This window comes from Rattus norvegicus, chromosome 16 (assembly GCF_021556685.1).
Source record: "Rattus norvegicus strain SHRSP/BbbUtx chromosome 16, alternate assembly SHRSP_T2T, whole genome shotgun sequence".
Lineage (NCBI taxonomy): Eukaryota > Metazoa > Chordata > Mammalia > Rodentia > Muridae > Rattus > Rattus norvegicus.
Genome location: NC_141549.1, coordinates 76,972,615 through 76,985,071, shown reverse-complemented (window position 1 = coordinate 76,985,071; position 12,457 = coordinate 76,972,615). Strand labels below are relative to the sequence as shown.

The 12,457-nt window shown below is 52.5% G+C and overlaps 2 protein-coding genes across 38 annotated transcripts in view; one reads left to right on the top strand and one right to left on the bottom strand.

Moving 5' to 3' along the window:
* The window catches only part of Erich1 (glutamate-rich 1), a gene marked incomplete at its 5' end in the record, with an annotated part of 52,793,804 nt that overhangs the window by 6,679,292 nt on the left and 46,102,055 nt on the right, over positions 1-12,457 (bottom strand).
* Ank1 (ankyrin 1) overlaps positions 1-12,457 on the top strand; it is a 179,656-nt gene that overhangs the window by 143,017 nt on the left and 24,182 nt on the right. For 36 of the 38 annotated variants that reach the window (XR_015639441.1, XR_015639439.1, XR_015639440.1 and 33 more), the window contains 11 exon segments: positions 317-471; positions 891-1,102; positions 1,388-1,592; positions 1,884-1,980; positions 2,139-2,367; positions 3,741-3,866; positions 3,997-4,116; positions 5,163-5,241; positions 5,517-5,591; positions 8,055-8,186; positions 9,660-9,806. Coding sequence is in view for 34 of the 38 variants with exons in the window: in XM_087588433.1 (XP_087444559.1) it covers positions 317-471; positions 891-1,102; positions 1,388-1,592; positions 1,884-1,980; positions 2,139-2,367; positions 3,741-3,866; positions 3,997-4,116; positions 5,163-5,241; positions 5,517-5,591; positions 8,055-8,186; positions 9,660-9,806 (1,577 nt within the window). In the remaining 4 variants the exon portion in view is untranslated. 38 annotated transcript variants of the gene reach the window in all.

The window sequence follows — 12,457 nt, the reverse complement described above, 5'->3', positions numbered from 1 at the left end:
TGGAATCTAGTTCTATAAGCACCAGAGTGTTCATTCCTCAGGGAAGGTCCCCGAGAGCCTCGAGAGGAATGACCTGCAGACTCATTTCTCTCCTGCCTGGGGCCCACTGGGGTCACCGGAGTTCTGCTGTCAATCCAGAAGAGTAAGAGGGGCTTTAAGGAGCCTCAGGAGCCCAGGGCAGGTTTGTTTCTCCACAGCCCGGGTCTGTAGGCCCTTCTCCCTGCAAGCTGTAAGCAGAGTTCACTAAGATCCATCCGCCTTGTGCCCAGGCATTGGAGCCCCCATAGATGACCCCCCCATGTCTGCTCTTCCTTAGCCCTGTGATCGTGGAAATCCCCCACTTTGCCTCCCATGGCCGCGGGGACCGTGAGCTGGTGGTTCTGAGGAGCGAGAACGGCTCCGTGTGGAAGGAACACAAGAGCCGCTATGGAGAAAGCTACCTGGACCAGATCCTGAACGGCATGGACGAAGGTAAGGAAGGGGCCTAGGGTTCTAAGTAGGCTTCTTCCTGCTGTAGGAAGATGGCATCTGGGGTTGCATATTGAGGGGGTCCGTTACCGCTGCCTGGGCCGTGGGAGGCCAAGAGAGGCCGGGAATGGTCCTTATGATCAAGTGCTGGATCCCCAGGACATGTGAGTGGACAAGCATGTCCCCCGACTCCTGTGGCCAGTGCCTTTCCCACTGGGCCTCTAGGTCCAGAGACTGACCTCTTTAGGCCACCTCTCTTCCAGGCTGTGTCCAGGACAGGGAAAGCCCTGAACCACAGTCATAGCTCAGCCTGAGCCTTCCAGGCTACCTCCCTGCCAAGCCCCTAGGGAGGGTATGTGTCCAGGCTGTGGAGCCCCTGGCAGCACAGGGATAGCTCAGCCTGAGGCAGCTCGTTGTTCCAGAGCTGGGGAGCCTGGAGGAGCTGGAGAAGAAGCGCGTGTGTCGCATCATTACCACCGACTTCCCCCTGTACTTTGTCATCATGTCCCGGCTCTGCCAGGACTACGACACCATCGGTCCTGAAGGGGGCTCCCTGAGAAGCAAGCTGGTGCCCCTGGTACAGGCGACGTTCCCCGAAAACGCGGTGACCAAGAAAGTGAAGCTGGCTCTGCAGGTGACAGACGCACCCCCTCCCTGGAGGCTCCTAGGGCTACCTGGAGTCTACAGGACACACCCACACTTTTGTCTGGGAAATCAGAGCTGAAGAGCAACTCTGGGGGCGTGGGGGGTGAGCAGGTGTTTACTGAAGAACTGCAGACGTCCCAGTGGGGCCACTGAGCGTGGCCAGCTGTGCCCCCCAGGAACGGGACAGTCACTTCCTCACCTGAACACTGAGGGTACCTGGCTGGCCCTATCTGGACAGCCATTGGCTAAGCCTTCTGTCTTTGATATTTCGCAGGCCCAGCCTGTCCCAGACGAGCTGGTGACCAAGCTCCTGGGCAACCAGGCCACCTTCAGCCCCATTGTTACTGTTGAGCCAAGGCGTCGGAAGTTCCACCGTCCCATTGGGCTGCGAATCCCACTCCCTCCCTCATGGACTGACAACCCCAGGGACAGCGGGGAGGGAGACACTACCAGCCTACGCTTACTGTGCAGCGTCATCGGTGAGCGGTCCTCTTTGGAGGAACTCACTTGGGGGTGGGGGGGGGGGACACACTGGGTGGTAATAAGATAAAGCCAGCGACCACCTTGGGCTCTTACCGCTTCCCTAGCGATGACTGAAATAAAACGACCTCAGTCCAAGTATGCGGCAGGAGGATGAGTCCTCAGCAAAGCATGAGGGGGACAGGTCACCCAGATGTCCCACTCCCGTCCTGAGCGCACTGGTTACACCTCGTGCTTACCACGAAAGGGAAAGTCTCTCGCCTAGCTCTCTGCTTCTGCTGCCGTTGCAGGTGGAACTGACCAAGCCCAGTGGGAAGATATAACGGGAACAACCAAGCTTGTATACGCCAATGAGTGCGCCAACTTTACCACCAACGTCTCAGCCAGGTGAGACTCAGCCCTTCTGAACCCAGCACGGTGGAGGAGCCATCGACCTGGGAGCCGTTCTCACGGCCTGGCCTGCTCTAAGATACTTTGGCTGGTGGTCCACAAGGCCACCGCGCTGCTGCGCGACCACGCTCACCGCGCATGCCCTGTCCCCTTAGATTCTGGCTGTCGGACTGTCCTCGGACCGCTGAGGCCGTACACTTTGCCACTCTCTTGTACAAAGAGCTCACGGCAGTTCCCTACATGGCCAAGTTCGTCATTTTCGCCAAGATGAACGACCCCCGGGAAGGACGGCTACGCTGCTACTGCATGACAGATGACAAGGTGGACAAGACCCTGGAACAGCATGAAAACTTCGTGGAGGTGGCCCGGAGCAGGGACATAGAGGTACGAGTGCCATAAGAGCTACGGAAGGAAGGCTTTTTCTCACTCCACACAAGGAAATAGAGCCTTGGGGTAAGGTGGCTCTCCTGGCTGGCTTCTGGAACATGGTGTCTAGTCCAGGCCAGAAGTCCCACCTCTGGAGTTGCAGGGACTGTTAGGATCTATCTCTTCAGCTCTTCTCTCAAGAGAAAGCTGGGACAAGAACTCAAGTCAGGAATCTAGAGACGGAGGAACACTGGTCACCGTCTTGCTCCTCGTGGCTTGCTCAGCCCACTTTCTTTTTTTCTTATTTACATTTCGATTGTTATTTCCCTTCCCGGTTTCGGGGGGCCAACATCCCCCTAACCCCTCCCCCCCCCTTCTTTTTTTTTTTCTTTTCTTTTTTTAGGAGCTGGGGACCAAACCTGGGGCCTTGCGCTTGCTAGGCAAGCGCTCTACCACTGAGCTAAATCCCCAACCCCCTCCCTCTCCCCTTCTATATGGGCTTCCCCTCCCCATCCTCCCCCCATTACCACCCTCCCCTCAACAATCACGTTCACTGGGGGTTCAGTCTTAGCAGGACCAAGGGCTTCCCCTTCCACTGGTGATCTTTCTAGGCTATTCATTGCTACCTATGAGGTCAGAGCCCAGGGTCAGTCCATGTATAGTCTTTGGGTAGTGGCTTAGTCCCTGGAAGCTCTCTGGTTGGTTATACAAGCCATGGTTACCTTTCCCAGGAGTGGCACCCCCCACGGCGAGCTGGGCCCTCTCACACCAATCGTCAGTCATGAAAAGGCACTGCAGGGTCGCCTACGGGCCAATCTGGTTGTGGGGGATGGGCTTCCTGATGGAGGTTTCCTCCAACTCTGGTTCATGTCAAGTTGACAAAAGAATCAATCAGCAGAACTGACAATGGTATGGAAAGTACCTCAGGACTGTGGCCTGGGCACTCACTGCTCAGCGTACTTCTTGTCTATGGGCCTCAGTTTCCCCAACAGGGAGATATATTCCCAAGATCGTCTCGGTTGACACGATTACATACGTAGAAGGAATGCTTACATGCGAGAAATATCTGCAGACTTTGCAGGACATCTCATAAGCAAAACCCCCTTCAGATGGACCTAAGAATCACCTTCAACCCTTTCAGAGGACATGCCCTGCTGTCCTAACAGGCCACCGAGTGCTAGGAACAACTCTGCCTGGGGGGGTGTGAGCCGTTCTTATGAGTCTGTGTCACGGGATCTAGTTTATGACACTTTCCCTTAAACAAGCAGTGAAGTTTCTCATACTCCTCCCTTCGTGGAGAAAAGGTTTAAGGGCTCGGGGGCAGGGTGGGGTGGAGGGAAGAAATGTAAGGCATTTCAACATGAGCTCAGCACGCTTTTCTCTTCCCTCAGGTTCTAGAAGGGATGCCTCTGTTTGCAGAACTCTCTGGGAACTTGGTGCCTGTCAAGAAAGCGGCCCAGCAGCGAAGCTTCCATTTCCAGTCATTTCGAGAGAATCGCCTGGCCATCCCCGTGAAGGTGCTGGCCTCCTGTGGCCGCCTACTTTTCCTGGTCTAGGGGTTTAGGAGGCAGGAACCCCCCTCCTCCCCCAAGCACACCAGTCTAGAGGCATGAAGGGTCTTGCTGAAGCTCCCTGTGTGTGACTTAGGTGAGGGACAGCAGCCGCGAGCCAGGAGGGTTCTTGTCGTTTCTGCGGAAGCCGATGAAATATGAGGACGCACAGCACATCCTCTGCCACTTGAATGTCACCATGCCCCCCTGTACCAAGGTGAGCTGCCACCTGCCAGCGTCCCTCGGGAACTCCCTGGGTCAGCCCCAGAACATGCATATGTCCAAAGGGCTTCTCTCTTCCTTCTGAAACACTAACTCTGAATTCCCAGGCTCCCCAAGGCTCTCGCCCTGTTGTGGATATTTGTTTTGTAGCCAAGCAGAGAAAATTTGCACTGGAATGTCCGTAACCCCTACTATGTGATGTGAGGATCAAATGTCAGGGCCAGGTGCCATTAGGACTGATCACCTAGAGCCAGCCTCCCCAGGATGTGGCGGAGAGAGCCCCTTGCTGCTCTTGAAGCTTCTAGAGAGCACAGCTGAACGGTCACTTGCCCAAGGTCACAAACTCATAGAAGTTGGCAAGTCTCCTCAATTTATTTGCCTGTCTTGCCCCTCAAACAAGGGGACCTGGGTGTCCCCAGCCACTGTCAAATCCCAGGGATTTGACAAACTCAGCCAGGGAGTCTTGACCAATGACTCTTCTGATCCCTAATCCCGTGCTGCTTGGTTGGACCCCACGTCTTCAGAATGTCTCCATGCTTCTGTCGGTGCCCCTGAGCTGTCGTTTGAATCATTAGCCTCCCACGGTCACCTTCATATATATGACTCAATTCCTCTTTCCCTTCTGGGGGGTGAGGGTGAACCCATTTCTCTCTCAAATAGAATTTCTAGTGCCTAGAACAGAGAAGCCCTAGAGTTAAGCCGCAGGACAGTGTCGGAAGTGAGCCACTGAACAGAAGAAAATCTAAAAAGGAAAACTGAGTTTAAATTCAAAACTCTGTCTCTAGTGGGTGACCTCGTGCAAGTTACTGTCTATGCCTCAATGTCCTCAACCAAGGAGAGAGAAGTCATAATTGTCCCTACCTGCCTGCTGCCTAGGTGGCTGCTTCGCCAACCTTCTTCTGTCCCCTCCTCTTCCCACAGTTCTTATCTATTAGGCCGTGGACCACCATGTCCCCTCCCTACAATATGAGAGCTTGCATCAGCTTCTCTAAGAAGGAGTACACCCCAAAACCCATTGCACCCCTTCTTTGTCTTCTGCAGGGCAGTGGAGCAGAAGACAGGAGAAGGACCCTGACGCCCTTGACTCTTCGCTATAGCATTCTCAGCGAGTCCCGGCTGGGTAGGACCCCTTGCCTAGCACCTCAATGTGCTTGATCCCATAAGAATGTCACTGTGTTCCCAGAGAGGGAACCTGCCAATGACTCTGCCAAGGACTCTGACCTGGCACCGTTCACCTCACTGTGTCTGCAGCAGGCAGAGCCCTTCCCTTAGGCCTCTGCAGCGATCTGAAGGCCCCTATGTAACTTGAGCGGCCTACTGTGAGGGCCACGTATCAACCTTATCCATGTTGTGACCTGCCTAGGCTGTTAACTGCAACCCAATGCATCTTCCCAGGTTTTACCAGTGACACAGACCGTGTTGAAATGAAGATGGCTGTCATCAGGGAGCACCTCGGCCTCAGCTGGGCAGGTGAGTTATGGAATTTGGACAAAAAGAAAAATAGCCTGATATCTATGTAACGTCATGGCCCCTCTTCCTGGGTGACCCGTGGTGAAATGCTTCCACCCTTCCTGTCACCACCCATTGTACATCTAGTCTATGGTGGCTCGCTTTATTAAACACGCACTGGGTACCACTGGAGAGCAGTGAGTTCCCTCCGCATTTGTTCCATTCCCTGAAAACACTGTGAGAAACAATCGTCCTTGCTTTATAGCAAGAGTAGCAGAGGAGACTCGGGAAACAGCTGTTTTACCACCTTGCCAAGCTGAGCCTTGGCCCAGGCTGTCAGGAGCACTGGTTGAACGAAGAGAAGCGTTTATAAATGCTGGCCCCTTAGTTAGTAATCAGGAGGGAGCAATCTTACAGGCCATCTGGGTTCATCCCATTGCTGTTCATATTTTGAGTTTTTCTCAACAAAAACTGTGTCTGGGTTCATCGGTTAGGTTCTGTTCATTTCAAAGCCCGTCGGGTGCATGGCCTTGCAGGCAAGTTTGGTTGACACCAGGTTTATACTCCCAACTTCTAATTGGAGTTCCAGTGGGATCCGTGAGAGCAGCCGGCATTAGTAGGGGGTCCAGTGTTCCCTGTTCACTTGTAGCTGAGCTGGACCTAAGCTGACCCAAGACACCTTTGCAAATAATCATCAGGTTTTTATATCTAACAGCAGCAACTCTCGACGCGACAGCTGCCTTTGGATGGATGTCTTGGTTTACCTTGTTTTATCCGTGGGGATGTTAAGATCCAGCTTAATAAAGCAAGTTGGTACTTAGCTGGTAACAACGCAGAAAGCCAAACAAATATAAACACGCAATGGACTGTGCCCACTGACTTGGCAGAGAGCCTGCTGTGGGAAAAGGGTGGGGAAAGGCAAGGTCCCAGATGTTTAACTTCTTATCTCTGGCCATAGCCTGTGGTACTTCCTTGCTTCAGCGTGGCGGACATGGTTTAAGGAGGGCGCAGAAGAAAATGCTCCACATTTTGGCCCGATCTCAGGCCCTGTAAACTGCTGTGGTCTCTCTCGCCACTCACTGCTGTAATGTTTATGTGGATGAGCATCCTTCCTGCAGTCAGCCTGCCCAGCGCTTTAGATGACTCAGACACCACAGTGGAAACTTGCTACAAGAACTGAGAATGAGGGAACTCTTCATTCCTTAAGCTGGTTCTACTTCCTGCTGTGTGTGTGTGTGTGTGTGTGTGTGTGTCTGTGTGTGTGTGTGTGTGTGTGTGTGTGTGTGTGTGTGTGGTGTGTGGTGTGTGTGTGTGGTATGTGTGTGGGGTGGTGTATGTGTGTGTGTGGGGGGGGGGTGGTGTATGTGTGTGTGTGTGTGTGTGTGTGTGGTGTGTGTGTGTGGTATGTGTGTGGGGTGGTGTGTGTGTGTGGTGTGGGGGGGTAGTGTGTGTGTGGTGTGTGTGTGTGGTATGTGTGTGGGGTGGTGTGTGTGTGGTGTGTGTGTGGGGTGGTGTGTGTGTGTGTGGTGTGGGGGGGTAGTGTGTGTGTGGTCGGAGTGGTGGTGTGTGGTGTGTGTGTGTGGTGTGTGTGGTGTTTGTGTGGTGTGTGTGTGGTGTGTGTGTGGCGTGTGTGGTGTTTGTGTGGTGTGTGTGTGTGGTGTGTGTGTGGTGTGTGTGGTGTTTGTGTGGTGTATGTGGTGTTTGTGTGGTGTGTGTGTGGTGTGTGTGTGGTGTGGGGGTGTGTGTGGTGTTTGTGTGGTGTTTGTGTGGTGTGTGTGTGTGTGGTGGGGGGTAGTGTGTGGTGTGTGTGTTTGTGTGTGTGTGTGTGGTGTGGGGGTGTGTGTGGTGTGTGGTGTCAGGGGTAAGGGGTAGTGTGTTGTGTGTGTGTGCATGTGTGTGTGTTGTGTGTGGGGGTGTTTGTGGGGGGTAGTGTGTGGTATGTGTGGTGAGTGTGTGTGGTGAGTGTGTGTATGTGTGTGCATGTGTGGTGTGTGTGGTGTGTGTGATGTGTGTGTGTGTGTGTGTGTGTCATAGGCATGTTCTGACTTGCAGTCACCTTTTCATTCTTCATACCTAGGTACTCTGATATATGTTCACCTTCTAGACACGTAGGAGAAGTCATAGTAAAAATAAGGGGGAGGCTCTTGAGTAACCACAGGGCTGCCTTTCTATCCTCCAACTCTTGGAAGACAGCCAGTGGCCACCTGCAGGAAACAGGAGCTATAACTCCTTCACAGGCTTGCCCTGCATGTTGAGGAAGCTCCTTCCCATCACCTCCTCAGTGAAATCATGAAAGAAGAAAGAGGCTTGACATATTTTTTTTCATTCATTCCCCCATTCTGTTTCCCTGCCTCGTTCGCAGGGAAGGCAGGGAGGCGGATACTTACTCAGCACCAGATCTTTCCTGGTGGGAAAGAATCCCGGATGTAATGGGGGCCATTATAAGCTCAGCACTCATACTGGCTTTCCATTCTTTGCCTACAGAGCTGGCCCGGGAGCTGCAGTTCAGCGTGGAGGACATCAACCGGATCCGTGTAGAAAACCCTAACTCCTTGTTGGATCAGAGTACAGCCCTGCTGACCCTCTGGGTGGACCGTGAAGGCGAAAATGCAAAGAGTCAGTACCACTCAGCTGACCACCTTGCTAGATAGACCCGCTCCTCAGAGTCCTTCAGACCCCATTGCTGCTGCTGCTGATCGTGGCTGAGCTCGGGCTTTCTCTCTCTGTCTCTCCTCTCACTTCTCACAGTCTTGAGGTCCCCTAAGCAACCCTACTGGATAGCATTCTCAGTAGCTCTAGCCCTCAATATTCCCTGTTCTCAGTGAAAACCCCCCAGGACCTCTGAGAAGAATATGCTATCGATGTAAGACTTGTTTTCAAAGCGCCCCTATTGGATGTCTCAACTGAATGAGTGCTGTGTGGTGTCACAGCAGAGTCAGGTGGGCCTGCCATAGTTTGCTTCCACTCTCGTCCTCTCAGAAACATCCCCCAGGCAGGAGGAGGCCTGTCTCACTCTTCGCAGCATCTCCTCAAAAGCCTGCCCTGTGCAGGAGTTGGATGCTTCCAACTGCACCTTACATCTTATACCAGGACTTCAAAAGGACAGTCTTTCACCCTGTTTTCTCAGTAGTCTTATAGTACTCGTGTGTGCGCACGCTCAAACACACACACACACACACACACATACACACATACACACACACATACACGCACACTCATACACACATGCACACACACAAACATACACACAAGCATACACACACATACACACATACACACAAGCATACACACACATACACACACAGAAGCATACACACACAAGCATACACACACACATACACACACATACACACACACATATACACACACACACAAGCATACACACACAAGCATACACACACATACACACATACACACACACAAGCATACACACACAAGCATACACACACACAAGCATACACACACATGCACACACATGCACACACATGCACACACATACACACACATAAGCATACACACACACATACACACATACACACACACAAGCATACACACACACAAGCATACACACACACATACACACATACACACACACAAGCATACACACACAAGCATACACACACACATACACACATACACACACAAACACACACATACACACACATGCACACACATACACACACAAGCATACACACACATACACACACATACACACACAAGCACACACACACACACACACGCACGCACGCACGCACGCACACACACACTACCTTTGCATGCTTCACATTGACCACAGAGCATCTGGCTTGTACTCTGTAGAGCCAAAACACTTGTCTAGCCTGCAGGAGGCCGTGGGCTTCATCCTCGGCGTCAGAAGCAGCAAACAAAGTAAAACAAACCACAAATGGCCACTGTTATGTTTTGGTAAAGACCTGTTGTTTAAAGAGATGATTTAGCCAAAAATGAGAACTATTTCTCTTCCCCAGACTTCTTCCTGTCCCCTGTCCGTTGAGCTTACACAGCATCCCTGGCTGTTCTAGAATCATCTGAATTTGCTCCTCAAGCGCCTCCTTTCTTCTCTCTGGACAGTGGAGAATCTGTACACGGCCCTGCGGAACATCGACAGAAGTGAGATTGTTAACATGTTGGAGGGCTCCGGCAGGCAGAGCAGAAACCTCAAACCAGACCGGAGGCATGGGGACCGGGAGTACTCATTGTCACCCTCCCAGGTGAATGGTGAGTGTCCTATGACATCAGGCCAAGGCTGAGCTGGGGCCCCCGTCTTCCAGGCGTCAGCATTAATGGCCCCTCCCCATGACACTTCATCTTCCCCAAACCATCTCTCCCTCCTGCTAATGGGAGGGTTGTTTGTCAGTGATGAACTCCTCCTATCAGGGAGAGCAGAGCCAAGTGAGAGAGACAGGAGACACTCACCTGTAGAGGTGGGCATCCTCCTCCAGGGTTGCGTGCCTCTGTGCCCACGTGCGGAGCAGTTCCTAGGCCCTCACCACCAGTCCCTGGAACCAAGGTCCCAGAAGGGACTGGCGTGGCAAGAAAGAGTTTGAGTCTGGCAAGAATCTAGGCCCTCACCCTAGATTCTATAAGCTTTCTGCTTCACTCTTCACAAGACATAGGTCCTCTCAGTGTTCCTGTCCCTGTCTGCAGAATATTCAGTGAGTAGGAAGCAAGGGGCATGGAGGCTCCGGCCCAAGGTCTAATGGGGATCAACTGATGGTGTTCAGAATCCCACTGTGAACCCTCAGGACTAAGGGTGTCCCTCCTTGAGCCCAGTCTCTCTTCCTTGTCACTCTCTCCCTCTCCCCTCATCTCATTCGTTCCCCTGTCCTCTTTAGTATGCATCAGCACGTCAGGGAGCCCCAGTGGGACCCAGCCCAAGGAAAGGAAGCCCAGAAGGCCCTGACCTTGGCCACTGAGCTGTGTCTAAGGCCTGCACTCTTCATAAAGCAACAGTATAAGCAGCCCCTGCCATGAAGGAACAGATTCTGGAGGTCCCAAGGCCTTTGTCTTTGTCCAACCTCTCTTTGGCCAGTGGACATGAGTGGGGCCCCACTTCCACTCAGCCCAGTGTGGGGGCGCAGAAGCCTGGACGTTAGGCCCTTCCTGACTCCCGGCTCTCACAGAGCAGAGACATCTCTTCATCTTTAGAAGTCAGGCTAGATTCCAAGCTGCTTACTAACTCTGAAAATCTTGTCAACTGCGGGACATGTCGTCTGGTGTCCCACACTGCACTATGCACAGCTCTGTGGTGACAGCAGTGCTCCCCAAGCTGCTAGTTGTAAAGGCTGCCCCCAGCTGTGTACATGTGAGGCACAAGGGCACCCAAGTCACAGCTTGTGGTACCACCAGGGAGCGGGCAGTATCAGGGGCAGGTGAGTTCTAGAGTAGGCTGGACACAGGGCTTCCTTCAGCCAGATGGGGCCTGTGCATGCCAAACCTCCCCATTCTCCCTCACGTCCTGTGTCTCCTGAAGCGTGCTGTCTGGCCCCATTGGGTGTGGGGCTCATCTATCGATCACGTCCTGTCCCCTTTCTTTCTGCCTCTGACCTCATCCTGACTACTCATTCTCTTGTACTTCCTGTTCTCCACTGTGTCCACCTGGCCAAGTGTACAGAACTGTCAGATTTCACACGTGCATGTCACAGAGGACTCCTAGACCCCCCCACCCCCCTTCATGGCTGTCTCCATGGGCATCCATTGCGTGTGCATGGCGTGTTGTCTGCATTGCCTTGTGGCTGCTGCTGATGCGTATGCTCCACCCACTCTTCAGATCCAGAGGGTTCCAGAACAGTGATCCACAGCTTTGGGGATTGTAGCTGGCCTCTAGGAACCTGATTGGAACCCTATGGGGAGCCCTTATGTAAGCCAGCTCCTCCTTCACAGAAGGACAAAGGGAAGCTGAGAACATCTGTAAGCTTTGAGAAGTACATGTGACTAAACGCTGGATCTTTTGGTGTGTGCAATGGGCTTCTTGATATTGCCCATGCTGTCAATTGAGTTAAATCCACTGATTGTTTTCATGCCTTTAAATTAACTTAACATTCATGGAACTGTCAGACTCGTAGAGTTTCTTGGGTCTGAAGAAGGACTGTTGTCTCCAATCAGACCGGAAGACTTTTAACACTCAGCAGGCCCCAATCCACAAGTGGGACCAAGTCTCTGTGTGTTCTGTGCCTGCGGTAAGGCTCTGTGGCAGTTGGCCAGACCATTTGGCTAATCTATTTCCAAGCATCAGCTGTGTGTTAGGTGCCGTTCTAGGAGGGGAGTGAAGCCAGTTCTCAGACAAGACAAGGAAACAAAATTCTGCCTCTGTGAAAAAAAAAAATCCTCTGTGGTGATAGCCCATGAATAACATGCGTGAGAACATATAGTGTGTTCTATGGACTATGGGAGTCGATGGGCCAGAATAAGGGGACGTGTGGGGTTAAGTAGCGTAGTAGGCTGGCTGTATTTGAACAAAGGCACAAAGATGAGGGAATGAGCCACATGTTATCAGGAGGGAAAGAACATTCCAGAAGGGTGGCATGCCTGGTGGGCTCCCAAATAGTGAGGAATGGAGGAGCTAGGTGATAGGGACAGAAAAGACAGAGGCCTAAGAGACATCAGGAAGCCAGCCATAAGAGTATCAGAAGAGCCTTGGGTTCTGTGGTGGGGTTTGAGCAAAAGAACATCATCTTCAAAGGTTCCTTCTCCCTGCTTTGCTGAGTTAATTGCTTCTGAACATCTGGTTTCCCTGTGCAGCACACTGAGCCTCACGCACTAAAAGCCCACAGATCTCCAGATGAGCCTAGGCCCTGAAGCCTGCGGGCATGTGGCCCTCAACAGGGGCAAATCCCATACACTGAGCTTTGGCCTGATCCTTTTTGCTT